This window comes from Venturia canescens, chromosome 5, assembly GCF_019457755.1.
Source record: "Venturia canescens isolate UGA chromosome 5, ASM1945775v1, whole genome shotgun sequence".
Taxonomy (NCBI): Eukaryota; Metazoa; Arthropoda; class Insecta; order Hymenoptera; family Ichneumonidae; genus Venturia; species Venturia canescens.
The window spans coordinates 7,239,941-7,254,748 of NC_057425.1; the positions used below are offsets into that span (position 1 = coordinate 7,239,941).

Consider the following 14,808-nt stretch of genomic DNA (forward strand, 5'->3'; position numbering starts at 1 on the left):
ATTTTTTTGGATAAACCGGGTAATTACAAGAAGAGCACGTCCGTTTAGAGATGGTCCAGAACGGCTACCAGTAATAAAGGATTGACCGTCAGGAAAGATGTCAAGAGCCACACATTTGGCTGCCACATGTTTTATGGGCCTGCGAGCGATCGAACGCGAACGATCGACCGCGCGCAAGACCCTTTTTTTTATGGCTGTGCAACCCCCTTGCAATTCCCGAGTTTACCTTTGATCATCGTGCAATGACTCTTCTGCTTTCGTGGGAGTATGCAGAGAGAAAATAAAACTCCCAAAAGTTCCGTTGAGGACGGAACATGCTCCCCCCTTGAGAGGGTATCGATCAAGAAAAATGAAAATGAATGTAAAAATCTGTAATTCTATTCGATGGTCATCGGCAGTGGAGAGAGCCGCCGAGTGTTGCGGATGAACGTTCCCTTGGGAGTCCTTAGTCGCACGACCCTGATGACACCGTCGGCACCTGGGAAAGTTTCGATGACCTGACCCATGGGCCACCGAAGGGGAGGCACATTGTCTTCATTGATGAGTACAAGAGAGCCCTCCTTGATCTCGTGCGTTCCATGGGTCCATTTGTGACGAACAGTGAGGTTCGTCAAATACTCCTTGTGCCAACGTTTCCAGAAATCTTGGCGCACCTTTTGGATTAGCTTCCACGATGAAAGATCGTTTCGTTTCAGTGCGCAAAGGTCAACTTCTGGTAGGCTCGTTAGTGAATTGCCGATAAGGAAATGACCTGGTGTAAGAACTAAAGGATCATTTGGATCATTGGAAATGGGAGTCAATGGGCGTGAATTCATGATCGCTTCAACCTCAGTGATGAACGTGTTTAGTTGTTCAAATGTGAATAATTGATCTCCGACTACGCGCTTTAGATGACGTTTAAAAGATTTCACTGCCGCTTCCCAGACTCCCCCAAAATTGGGTGAATGAGGTGGCATGAAATGCCATTGAATACCTTGTTCAGACAATTGATTGGAGACAGTCGTATTGTGTTCGGCAGAACGAAGAAGTTGCATAATCTCCTTAAATTCATTGTTCGCTCCGACGAAAGTCGTCCCGTTGTCCGAATATATGTTTTTGCAGAGTCCTCGGCGTGCTGTAAAGCGTTTTAACGCTGCGATGAATCCCTCCGTTGTCAGGTCACTCACGAGTTCCAGGTGCACGGCCTTCACCGAGAGACATACGAAGACCACTACGTAAACCTTCACCCGACCCCGATTTCGGAACTTTTTTTCTTTTATGAAGAATGGGCCGCAGTAATCGACTCCAACATTCAAAAATGGCCGTGCTTCGGTGACGCGGACCTTCGGTAAATCTCCCATCACATAATTCGTAGATTGAGGCTCGACACGATTGCATCGTAAACAGTTTCGAATTATTCTTCGCACTTGATTGCGACCGTCCAAAATCCAGTATCTTCGCCGAAGAGCATAGAGCGTTGCCTGGTTGCCACTGTGGTAGTTGCGGAGATGCTCGTAGCTAATTAAAAGGTTGGTAACATGGTTTTTCCGTGGCAATATGATCGCATGCCGTTCGTCGAAGGGTATCGATGCGTTTCTTAATCGGCCTCCTACTCTTATTAAACCGTGATTGTCTATGAACGGAGTCAGGGGTGCGAGCTTGCTCTTTCTATCCACGCACTTAGCTTCGCGAAGAGATTTTAATTCTTCGGCAAAATGCAACGATTGAACACGTCGTAGAATGGTGTTCGTTGCTGTTTGGAGTTCTTCGCAGCTCAACGGGCCCTTCAATTTCGTCTTAAATCTTAGACAATAGGCGATAACTCTTTTTAGTTTGACGATTGAAGAGTATCGCTCAAGAACGTCCCAGTGGATTGGTGCCACGAGGCATTTTATCTTTCGGGTTTCGGGCACCCGTTCCAGACTCGGCAATCCCAACCGTGGCCAATTTTCTTCGCATTGTGTCAACCAACTGGGTCCGTTTTTCCAGAGTGTTGGTGAAGCAAATTCATCTGGAGTCTGACCCCGTGAGATAAGATCGGCGGGATTGTCAGCTGATCGGACGTGTCTCCAACTGTCTGTCTCGGTCCTTGCCTGAATATCGCTGACGCGATTGGCAACAAAGGGCAGCAGTTGGCTCGGCGAGGTTCTTATCCAATGTAGTGCGATAGTCGAATCGCTCCAGAAAATAGTCTTGCTCGGATTAACGGGGATCGCTTGACGAACCGTGGTATATAAACGAGCAAGAACTTGCGCAGCGCATAATTCTAAACGCGGGATAGTGACGCTGGAATAGTTTTTTGTTTCGTCTGCTTGGGCAGATCGTTTGTTGCTCAGCGGAGCTACTCTACCCTTTGCACAAAGTAGAGTCGAAGTGATTCTTTCCTCGGAATCGACGGCGCGAATGTATATGCACGCACCATATGCGTTTTCGCTGGCGTCACAGAAACCGTGAATTTGGAGTTCATCGGTCTCCGTCGATGAAAATTTTCGATCGAACGATAGGTTGTTGAGCTTGTCGAGTCCTTTCGTGTACTTCAACCATTTCGTATGGATAGAGAGAGGAATCGGATCGTCCCAATCTAGTTTTTCAACCCATAATTCCTGCATAATAAGCTTGGCGTACGTTATCACAGGACCAAGCAGGCCTAGCGGGTCAAAGATTTTCGCGATCTCTGAAAGGATATTTCTTTTCGTAGCTCGGCTATTCGGAGGTACCTCCTGTACCGTGTAGACGATCTGGTCCCTTTCCGAATCCCAGTGCACTCCGAGGGTTTTGATGGTGTGGTCGTCCCGGGATTGAAGCTTGAGGTTTACGTAATTGACGGGCAAACCATGAAGAAGCTTTGGTTCATTGGACGCCCACTGCCTCATGTTTAGTTTTCCTCGTTGCAGGAGTGCGTTGATGTCGTCGCGTAACTTGAGAGCTTCCTCGAAAGTCGGTGCTCCGGTTAACAAATCATCGACGTACATATCTTTCTTGAGAGTCTCTGCCGCCTTCGGATATGACTCCCCCTCATCGTCAGCCAATTGGTGGAGACAGCGTATCGCCAAGAAGGGGGCAGATGCTACCCCAAAAGTAACTGTATTAATTTCGTATGTGGCGATGTGACTGTCGGAATCTCTCCAGAGAATTCGTTGGTATTTCCGATCCGATTCTTGTACCCAAAACTGCCGATACATTTTCTCGATGTCTCCTGTGAGCACGTAATTATGTTTACGGAACCGTAAGAGCAGCGAGAAAATATCATCCTGAATGGTGGGCCCCACCAGAAGTGTGTCATTTAAAGAGATGCCACTTGTCGACTTGGCCGATGCGTCGAAAACGGGTCGGACCTTAGTCGTCAAGCTTCCTTCCTTTATGACCGGATGATGCGAGATATAACATCCTCCGGGTTGTGGCTCCCCGACGACCTTTGTCATATGACCTAAGTCAATGAATTCTTGCATGGCCTTGCTGTACGAATCCCAAAGTGAGGCGCTTTTTCTCAATCGTCTCTCCAGTGCGAGAAATCGTCTTTCCGCCATTGCTCTTGTGTCTCCCAACTCTGTTATTTTCTCGTTGAAAGGAAGAGCCACGATGTAGCGCCCATCTTCGCCGCGTTTCGTGTTTTTCCGGAAGTGCTTCTCGCAACTTTCTTCGGCAGGTGGTATATTCTCCCGCGATGGCTCCTCTATTTCCCAGAAACCTCTCATCACGTCTTTTAGATTTGTAAGGAAACATCGATGTTTCATTGACGTTGTTTCCTGAGAATCAGCTCTTGGAATGGAACCACCGATTATCCAGCCGAAACGCGTGTTCTGAAGATAAAGATCCTCTTCTGATGATTTGGAGAGTTTCACTTGTCCTACGCAGAGACTGGCTAAGGTTGTCCCGGATGCTATAAGAAGATCTATCTCTCCGGGTTGGTCAAACTGGGTGTCGGCCAGTGGTTTGTTTGACGGTATATTCAGAGAGCTTCGTTGAATTTTCTCGTCCGGTACCAATCCAGTGATGTCTTTCACTGTCAAAAACGTTAATTCTCTCCTGAACCCATTAAGTCTCGACAGGACCGTAGTCGTAACTAAATAATTCGTAGTTGATTGCGCATTGTCAACGCCGCTAATCGGAACGTTATATTGTTTTCTGGGAAGCCCGAGCGATATTGCTAATCTGTCAGTCATGAGATTGGAATTTGCACATGTGTCCAACAAGGCTCGGCATGATCTCGGAGCTCCTGCAGCGCTAATTATTTTTACGGTTGCCGTAGATAAAATGTTTTTTGATGGAAAGGTCGCCACAAGAGTGATTACCGGTGAAGATCCCGTCTTGTTTAGTCATGCTTGATTACCCTCCGGCACCGCTACCGGCGTATTTAACGGTTCTGCAAAATGTAACCACGTGTGGTGTTTGCGTTTGCAGACTAAACAAGAATAATTCGATCCGCAGTCCTTAGTGTTGTGATTGGGTCGAAGACAGTTGAGACACAAAGTTGCCTTTACTGCGATACCATGCCTCTCCTTTGGCGACAACGTTTTAAATTGTTGACACCGCAAAATCGGATGGGATGATCCGTTGCAGGCAGGACAATTTGCGCCAGTTGCTGCAACGAAGCAGTGTGTACGGGTAGGGCCTTTCCCGACTGGATCGGCTCCCCTACCTTGTTTTCCCTTCGTTGTGTTGTTAGCCTTTTCTTCTTTACCGGTGTTCCCCGATGGAGCGTCGTCCGATGCGATGACCGTTTCGCGCAAGAACAGAATCAATTTTTCAAAACTTGGAACTTCGTTTCCTCTTTGCGCCCGTTTCCATTCCCGACGAGTCGTTTTGTCGAGTTTGTTCAAGATAATGAAAACTAACATCGAACCCCATTGATCTACCGGCTGTTCTAGAGACCTAAGCGCGGATAAATGCAACTGAGTCGTGTTTATGAGGGCGCAGAGCTCGGTAGCGGATTCTCGCTGCATCGTGGGGATGTTGAAAATCGCATTGATATGACGTTCCAAAATTTTTCCCTTCTGCTCGAACGTCTCTTTTAAAAGCTTCATGGCTTCGGGATAGCCTTCACTAGTGGTGCCGAAACTCCGTACTAGTCGCTCGGGCTCATCACTCAGACATGATCTCAAATATTTTAGTTTTTGCGTGTTAGATAAGTCCACGCGGGAACCGATTGACGATTCGAAGTCATCTTTGAAACTCAGCCAATTTTCATATTTACCGTCGAACTTGGGTAACCCTTGTTCAGGTAAGCGAGTGAAGGAATGAGTCACATTGAATGGACTTGGGGATTCGCGCACCGATTCTGCCGCATTGGCAGTAGACGGGCCAAACGAAGATACTTCTCGGTCGCACTTGCGACCTTTTGCCAAAAGTCTGATGTATTCCGCTTCCATTTCCAATTGCTCTTCGGTGTGTCCTGCCTCGGGTTCCAATTCGGCCAGCTCGGCGGTCAATTCCGCGAGTGGTTCGAAGTATTTTTCGAGACGTTCCATGTATATTTTGACAGTGTCAATGTCCGGAGGGGCCTCGGGTGTTTCTAGGACTCTTCTGAATGCAGTGAGCTGTCCCTTTACAAACGCTCGTCGACGGACGAGTCTGTCTCGAGACCGTATTTCTTCCGGTGAGAGCGACATGATTGTGGAATGGGGGAAACTAGGATTTGGCAATGATATCGACTAACGAGCTTACCTTTACGCTGAAGCGTCGTTTAGATCGATGACCACGAAGTTCACTGGATGATGCTGTAGTGTAGCTCTCCGGATCCAGGAGGTCGCAGTCCTTGGTTGATTGGCTAGGAGTGATTATGAAGCGATGTGTTGATGGAGGATGCTGTATAGCTCGTCGGCTCCAGTATCGTTCACTCACAAAAGTCACTGTTTCGAGAAAATTGACACCTAGCAGTTTTCTTTTTCACATTGAATGAATTATTTCGAAAACACTGTTCAATGCAAATGTTTCGAGGACCGTAGTGATCCAATCCGGCTCGAAGGACCAAAAAATGTAACGATCACTAACGTCGCGCGGTTAACTATTTTTACCGATCGGAGTTGTAAAGTCCAACCTCACTCGTACGGTGACGCGACTTCAGTGATACGTTCGTAAGTGAACTTAATCGCCTACGAACTTGGGTAGGAAAGTGAGTCTTGAACTCGACAGATTGCGGAGATAACAAAGTTGTGTTTATTATGAATTACAAGGTGAATCTACTCGCGATGTCGTGTATGGGAGACGACCGTCGCGTTTGAAGGTTTGATGTAGACTACTTTTTGAGAGCTCACTGAAAAATCTTCAAGTCGCATCCCTTTGCTGTTTGTTAGCTGCAAAACGATGTGGTTGGTCAATTTGAGAGCTGTGTGCAGAAGGCGGAGACCCGTTTGACCAATCCAGCAAAAGTTAGATGTCAACTAGAAACAAGAAAGATAATAAAGGAAAAAACTCGAAGGGTTTTCCGCGAGCTCAAGACATTTTTTTGGATAAACCGGGTAATTACAAGAAGAGCACGTCCGTTTAGAGATGGTCCAGAACGGCTACCAGTAATAAAGGATTGACCGTCAGGAAAGATGTCAAGAGCCACACATTTGGCTGCCACATGTTTTATGGGCCTGCGAGCGATCGAACGCGAACGATCGACCGCGCGCAAGACCCTTTTTTTTATGGCTGTGCAACCCCCTTGCAATTCCCGAGTTTACCTTTGATCATCGTGCAATGACTCTTCTGCTTTCGTGGGAGTATGCAGAGAGAAAATAAAACTCCCAAAAGTTCCGTTGAGGACGGAACAAATTCACTGCGTAATTTAGCGTGATATATTTGACTGCGGGGACGAGCTGAGGAAAGGTGTATTGTAAAGGCAGTGGAAAATTTTTAATATTTTGTGGAATTTTGAGTTTTATGGTAGTAAGTATTGGAGATGGGATGCCACTCTGGCAAAAGTTCCTACTTGGAACAATAAATATTATTTAATTCATAAGAAGATTCATTTTTTCTCTCATTTTTAAATTTAATTCTCTCCGTGTGTTTTTTTTCCGCGTTTCTTTTGAAAAAAATGTCGCTGGATATTTTTCGGTTAAAAATAAGGTTGAAGAACGGAAAAATTGACATTTTTTTGAGGCTTTGGTATCGGGCTCTCGAAATATTTTGATCGCAAAATCGTACGCGTTTTCGTCTCAGAGTTAGTGTTTGTGTATGATACTAATAATGAGACGTTCCAATGCCACGAAACGATGCGTCGGAAGAACGATCGCGAGCGCGTCATTGGCATTTGTTTACGACAGCGGAGCTTTTTGTAAGGCGCACTTCCATGGAATTACGACCGCGTAAAAATCATGTATGCGGCGGCTCGTTGCGTGACGAAACTGCCCACACGGTGGTGTGTCCGTCCGGACTAATTCGGTTCGAACTACTCGACGCGGGTTGGTGATATTGTCTCGGGAGGAAATTCATTCATTCGAGTGAATCGTACCCCGTTGATGATCGAGATCGCGAAGCCGACCGAAGCGCATTAGAAAAAGCGAAAGTTTCGCTTCCCACGAAGCCCCGGTTATCGGCATTTTTCAAACGAAAATTGCTTGAAAATCATCTCTGAATGAGACTCGGTCCCATGCCGATAGCCATTCGGGGGAGCCCGAGCATAAAAATTGCTCACGAATCGGATCGTTCAGACAGAAAAACTTTTTCGATCGATCGCAAACCCTCCGAGTTTTCTTCGCACGAAGCAGCCGGTACAAGCGATCCAGGATCCGCTTGTCTCGATGTCGTCGCTCGCGACGTGTGCGCTGCGATATTGATTCATGTCTAACTCGCATTCGTGCTATATTTGTCTCGGCGAATTCCCCGGCGATGTAAGCGCTACCGATATTCCTGCTACCGTCTTAATCCGAGCGCGTCTTTGTCCGCGTGTCTCGTGCGGTTTCGACGACTCTCTCGCGAGTCTTTGTCGAGTCGACAGACTCAAATCGTGTATTATAAAAGGACGCGAGTAACTGTGGCTGCTCCTGAATTTCGCAAGATCGAGAAGATCGAAGGCTCCGCGGGAGCTCCGACCTCCCGTCGAGACGCGATCGACGAACGCCGAGCTCGTGTAGGATCCGTAGAAGGATCTTGGCTCGCATTGTTTCTGTGAAATGAAAAGTCCAAGAGTCCCCCGCAAGATTTAGAATCGCTCGGGATCCGTTGAAAATCCTTGCGAGTTATTCGAGTCGATTTTCTGCTCGCTGGATCGCGATAAATCGCCGAAAAAAACGAGGAAATGAAAGCCCGAAAAGACTCTTTGGCACTTTGATTTTTTCCGCCGTCGAACGCGCCCGACAACGGCCTCCAAATCTCACAGATTTGGCTCTGAGACTCGAGCGCTGATGCGTTTATTGACGACCAAACGAAAGAGCGTTGGACGTGGAAAAGTCCGAAATAACGACGGCGCATTCCCCGGTGATTGACAACCCCCCGGTCGCCCATTGAGCTCCACATTTTTATCGAAATTTTCGCGACGTCCCAACAACAGGCAAACAACGCGTGTTTATCGCGAATTACCGCGTGACGATTCGAGCACTCGGAGCGCTCGTAAGCGGCCTAGACGCCCCGAGATACTTTGGTATTTATAGCGACCGAGCGAGTTTCTCGATTTTCTAGTTGACCTAGGGATATCCCCACGCACGCCTCCTCGGGCTCCACCAACATCTTTCGATTTCGTCAGTGCATAGTTTATACGACGACGCGCGATATATGCAGAGCGTTTCAGGACGAATCGAAAAACTCTCTTTCGTCACGTTTATCTCTATAAATAAACATTTCTTTCGAGTGCTTCGGTAAGTCGAAGGGCACGTTTTAAACGGACGGACAAATTTTTGGGGGTCTCTTCCTTGGTCTAGCGGAGACAGTATTGATCCGAGTGGTTTTTGATCCAGCGAATGGCACCGAAGCTCTCGATTCTTCATCGTTACGAAATTTCGAATAACTTCGTTCTCGAAAACGATCGATGGGTCTTTTCAATTTTTCACCTCATTCGATGAGACCGGCAAGAAAATTTGAGCGCACTAGTTATTCGACCTGAAATATCGCTCGTTTATAAACTTGGTTGTGTGTGCTCCGGTGACTTTGACAGAGAGCGAGAGACGCGCGTATATCTGTATAGAAAACGCCTTGAACCGATTGTCATTGTCGGATATAAATTTCAAACGCGTAGCTGTCGAGTGCGCGACGCTCGAAGGAATTCGCGGCTCTAATAACGCACGCAGAGTCGAGAGAACGAGCGCGCGCGGTCTATTTCGTTGAAAATCTCGTTGTTTGTTCTTCCGAATTCGTCGTTTCCAATTTTTCCGAATTTTTCATTCTCCGCACTTTCGCGTATCCCTCGAATAATCGAATTTTTTATTCCCCGCTAGCTTCAAATTCGTTTGCTTTTAATGCGAATGAAAGACGAGTTTTGTCCATCAAATAATCGGACGGGGAATAATCAGCGCGACGCACCACGGCCTGCGGGTGTATCGTCGGACATCTTGGCACGTCGATATTCTCAAATAAAATCAAAGAAGTATAAACGACTGGCCATAAAAAAACTGAAAATTATTGATGACCCTTCGGCACTTAAAAGTGACATTGAAACTTGACAACTTTTTTATTATTCTTACATATGATCACGTAATCGCGTTGACGGTGAACTTGACTTATATTTTAAGTGGCTAGCGAAGGTGGAGCTCAAGATTTATTAGCGAGGAAAAATCATCGAAAATCTTGGAGAATGTACTCGAAAGACTCGCTTGAAAAGTTGCTTTTTTATTTTGATCAGTTTGGAAAACCACTCCGCGCATTTCTACTGCTGAATAAGCATGAGCGTTTCCATTACAACTCGAATAACGCTTGGCACCGTCGAAAGACGTCGTCGAAATGCTGCCTCTCCAAGAAAATCTTTTTTCAGCTTCTTAAGAATGGTCCAGCGGAAGATCGACCATGGATGATGATCGCTGTACCCAAACGGCCTAGACCTTTAGACGAGCCAACGGAGCGAAGTTGTGCATAGTTTCGTCGCACGATTCGCATCTCATGGAAACCTCGGCGAACGTCTCTCACGAGCCCTGAGTCTCCGGAACGCGCGGGCGGCCATAAAGATCTTGGCCAAACTTTCGAGAGTCGTCTTTCGACGGTTGAACTCGGATTTTTTTCAGGAGGACACTTTTCGAGCTCTGTTCCCGGAGACTTTGGGATGGTCAGGATTTCTCCGACGCTTCGTGCATGAAAAAGAGTCTGCGAGAATAAACGGAACGCGGAAGCATCATAGCAGAATTGCGAATTCCAGAAACTGACGTTTTTCTTAAAACCTTCCATTCGAGCATACCGGGGACTCGCAAAACGTGTCTGCTTCAGGATTTTGTTCTGAGAAATAAAAACGGTCACGCAGTGCTCGTTCGATTGGCTAAGCGCCTCGATGATAACTGAGGAATACTGACTGCAAGATTTTAACCAAAAGTTCCCATCGAAAGTTCCGATGAAAAAACTCACCTTGATGAACGTCCGTGTCCATGCCGATCGTCAAGTCCAAGTTGAATAAGTCAACATTCACTTTCACAATAAACTCGTATATCGTATATTTCCTTTATCTCTAATTGATTTTTTATCTCAGTTATTCGAGGTACTGAGAAGCGAGGAAGAATAAAATTGAAGAATAAATAGAGGAAGAACGCCCACAAGCACGTGTAACTTAACAGAGTCTCGCTCGATCGTATTTCTTTTCATACGATTCTTTCTTCCTCGCTGTTAAAAAGTGGGTTATCCTTTGTTTCCGAGCGACGCAGAGGAGAAGCGTTCCCATCGTGTGCGTACCATCTTTTCCACCTCGGCATCGTTCATTGACTTTTCGCCGGTCGCCTGTTCCCCGCTCGAGCCAGGGGCCGATTCGAGCCTCGTATTTTCGTTTCCGTTTGCTCCTCTTTCCGGTTATTCTTCGTCGCACATATACTCGCGCCGGCTAACGGTTTCCCTCTGGTAGCAAGTAGCAAGATTCGCGAACGGTTCTTCTTTCATTCATGCAGCGCACTCTCAGCTGTTGTCTCGTCGGCGTTCCCCGTTCGAACGGGAGTTTCCGCAGGTTTATCTCTCCCCACGAAAGAACAAGTTTCAGGCGGAATTCGATTCGTCAAAAGACGAAAAAACTTTGGTGCTCCTCGCGTTGAAAAATCGCATGAAGAATCATTTTCTAGATCGCTTCGCGATCATAATCGTTTCGGCATTGACTTTAATTACTCTCCACCGAGCGAATTTCTGTTGCAAGAATCGTAGAGCTTGAATAATGTACCCGTTGCGTTGGAAACGTCGCGAGTAATCCATCAATTTCACACACACACCCACAAACCCGATCCATTCGTCATTCGACTCGTCCCGAGTGCTATTTATTTTTCGTTTTTTTTCAAAGCCCCGTTTCCGCTCATTCGGATACGTGGACCGGACTAAAATTCGTTGTACAACACCGGATCTTTACTTTTTTTCTCTCGCCAATAGCTCCGGCAGGAAGTTACCAACGAGACTTGGGATAATCGCACAAAAAAGGTACGTCCTCGCTGCTTTATCGACGCTTTCCTTATCGCCCGATTGACATTCGGTGTTGGACGATCACGAGGGATCGCGGAGATTGGACCGCCGATTCGTTTGCGGCAATTATCATCGTCAGTTTCTTCGAAAGCTCATTGCAATCAATTCCAATGCAGGAGCCTAATCAGACTTTTGCTCTTGGCGATTTGCGATGTTTCACGATTCTCCCTTTCTCCGAAGAAACGATTTTTTCTTCACTGTTAAAAAAAATACGATTAATAAATCGTTCGCTACTGGTCGAAGGCTGGACCGAACTTGCAACAATCAGCGATGTCCTTCCACCGCACAATCGCACTTTATGACGTGGCAGTGAGAGAGCTCCATGTCGATGTCCTTGTGCACTCAGGAGGCGTAAGACTACTGGAGGGACGTTCACTGAACGGCCGTTTGCTCTATTCCAATGATAACCTCGCGCTCTCTGCGTCTGATTCACACTCGAGCACAATAAAAAAAAAATATATATATATATTACTCAATACGCGTGAAATTTCTAGAAAAGGGACACAAAAACAGAGGGGAAATCGGTTTGGGAGGACGCGAGATCGTCGCTTGGCGAATCACAGTAAGAAAACTTTTCCTCGATCGGAGGAAGAAAGAAATGCGGGTGGCAGTGACTTGGCAGTGTTTGTCGTCGAGAGATCGAAGGCTTCCTTCCCGCCCGGGTAGATTTCGTTTCTCTGATTTGTCTCTCAAACTCGAGGATCTTAACACTCCAGAGTGTCACTTGAACCGGCGAAAGGAACTTTGACGCAGCGATAAATATATCTAAAATCTTCGAGCGTCGTGGCGTCCAACTCGGTTCATTCTCCCCTCAGTCTCGAAACGAATTCCTTCAGTATTTTCACCTACTTTTAGTTCAATTATATCCCAGGAACACGTTTTACAGAGTTTCAGGACGGAGCCGGTTCCCGATGAACACACTTTCGCAAATGTAGAAAAAATTACAAAAAATTCGAAAAATAATGGCACTTCCGGTACACAAGATTCGATCCGAAAGAAATCCACTGGAATCCGGTATCGAGTAATGATTTTTCACTCCACGGTAAATTTAATCGCAGAATTTGCATCGAAGCACGATTGAGAAATGCAGGAAGATCCGAGCTTGGATGCGCGTTCGAATCCGATCTCGGAGTCCCGATAATGAGCCTTCTCCGTGAATCCGAGTCGCGGAATCATCAGACCCGAGGAGAGATTAGGAGGGAAGAGCAGGTGAGAAAGGAGATTAGAGCGGTGACGGATGCGCGTTTCGTAAAGGAGGAGGAAATCGAGACTAAGAATCTGGCGTAGTAAGACCGATAGTGAAAATCGTATCGCGCAGCACTACAAAATCGTGAAAATATTTCATCCCGAAAACTGTGCGCGAAGCCCGGCTGTTTCCCCCTCTCAGCGACCCCGGAGTTTGTCCTCGCGTTAAGGTGGGTCGTCGGTCGTTCGCGTCACGTGTTTCTGGTGCGCGAAAGCATCTCCCTCTTCATTTTCCTTAGCGGGCTTTTGAGTTCGTCCTCCTCGTTCGGGGGGCACTTGTTTCTTTATAATTCACGGGAGGATAGGAGCACGTGTTTCGTCGATACGCGACGGTTTTTCCCCCGTCCTCGTCCCTTTGATTCTTCGTCTGGTTCGAGTCTCCGTTTTTTTTTTCGTTTTTCCTCCGTTATCTCGAATTTTTCATCGAGAATATTCGAAATCGAGGCGCGGATGCGGATGTGGGAAAATTTTGACGAGGAGGACGAGAGAGAGAGTGTTTATCGTAGCGTAGTAGAGTTGGCTTGGACAAAGTAGGGCGACGACTGGGACAAAACGCGCGGCCACGGGCAACGAGCGCTGCTCCGTCGAGGAAACCCCGGCGTTCGCGAACCCGAGAAAGAGAGAGAGAGAGAGAGAGATCTGACTGTGTGTGTATGCGAGCGCGATTGCATGTGCGAGTGTAAGTGCAAGTGGTGGAAGTGGAAATGCCGAGAGAGAAAACCCTCCTCGTTGCTGCCCCTCGCTCTCCCTCCCCCACCCGCCGCCCCTGCCCCTGCCCCTAGACCAAGAATATATGCCCGATTCACGACTCGCTCTCCTACATGCACTTTGCCTCGTTGCAGAGCCTAGAACACACCGCGAGCTCTCTCACTCTCTTTTTTACGTTTGCACTGTGCGCGACTATCCTCGAGTCTATGCACGACGCTCGCGAGACTCTCGCTCCCTCTGCTCGAGCGCTGTGAGCTCGACGAGCCAGCAGCGGTTCGTTCTCCAGTAGGGGAATCGCCATCGCACTCAGCCACGATGTGAGAGACTCGCGAGGATTCTTTTTCCTCCACCATGAAACGAAGCATCTTATGCGCGTCCCGTCGACTCGCCAATTTTCGCCGTCCGTGTTAATTTTCAAATTTTTAGATTATTCCAAATTCGCCACAACTTGGAAGCTGCGACCGCGTCAAATCTCTTCGGAGGGAAAATGGAACAGAGATCGAACCAGCGGCAAGAGACGGGAGGGTCGAGCAGGAATTTTCTACTCGAAAAAAAACACCTGAAATTCGAGCCCGCTCCGGGGATCGTTCGAAAAGCGATTCTTCATCGCAGGTACTTACGCTACCGAGTTTCTCTCTGGGAATCATAAACGACACGAAACGTCAACAATGCGATGGCGACGCAGCAATTGAACAGGAAACCCGACTCGTCGTCGTCGTCGTCGTCAATTTGGTCCTGCTCTCGACAAACAGTTCACGCGCTACTTGTCATCCGTTAGACACGATCGAACGATTTTTCAGGACGCTGATATTACCATTAGGTCGTTCGCGTCTGCTCCGCTCCTCCCGCACTATCCGCGGCGAACAGGGTAGACGCGAGATTAAAGTCGCATAATATAAGAGACTTTGGCTCTCGTGAGGCGAGGGAAAGAAAGGCCGAGACGCGGGAGGTGAAACGATATGAGGCGATGCGACGAGGTATAATTTAACAGGATCGTGCATCTCGTTAGCTACTTTTACTCCATATACTAACTCGTAACCCTACAACGATAGATCGCGCGCAGCGTATAATCCACAGGTTGGCATATGTAAAACGAGTTTGAGTGTTGCGGAGGATTATAAGCGCGCGACGTCCTAGTATCTCCCTCGGCGTATATAATCTTGTGCGAATGAACTCTCGTTCGATCGAGCTCTGATGTCATCTCGACGACGAATGTATAAAAGACTTTTACATCGGGCGTTCATGGGAGAAAAGTACACCGTCATTGCGCGCGCGCGCGAGGAGCGGAGCATTCGACGTGAGAAGAGAAAGTTCCAGGTCAGC

At 47.4% G+C, this 14,808-nt stretch overlaps 1 protein-coding gene across 1 annotated transcript; it reads right to left on the bottom strand.

Moving 5' to 3' along the window:
- Positions 1-377: 377 nt before the first annotated feature.
- Positions 378-4,142, bottom strand: LOC122410857 (uncharacterized). The gene has a single exon (XM_043419304.1). It carries the CDS (start codon positions 4,140-4,142, stop codon positions 378-380), a length of 3,765 nt encoding a protein of 1,254 aa, XP_043275239.1.
- Between the last annotated feature and the right edge of the window lie 10,666 nt (positions 4,143-14,808).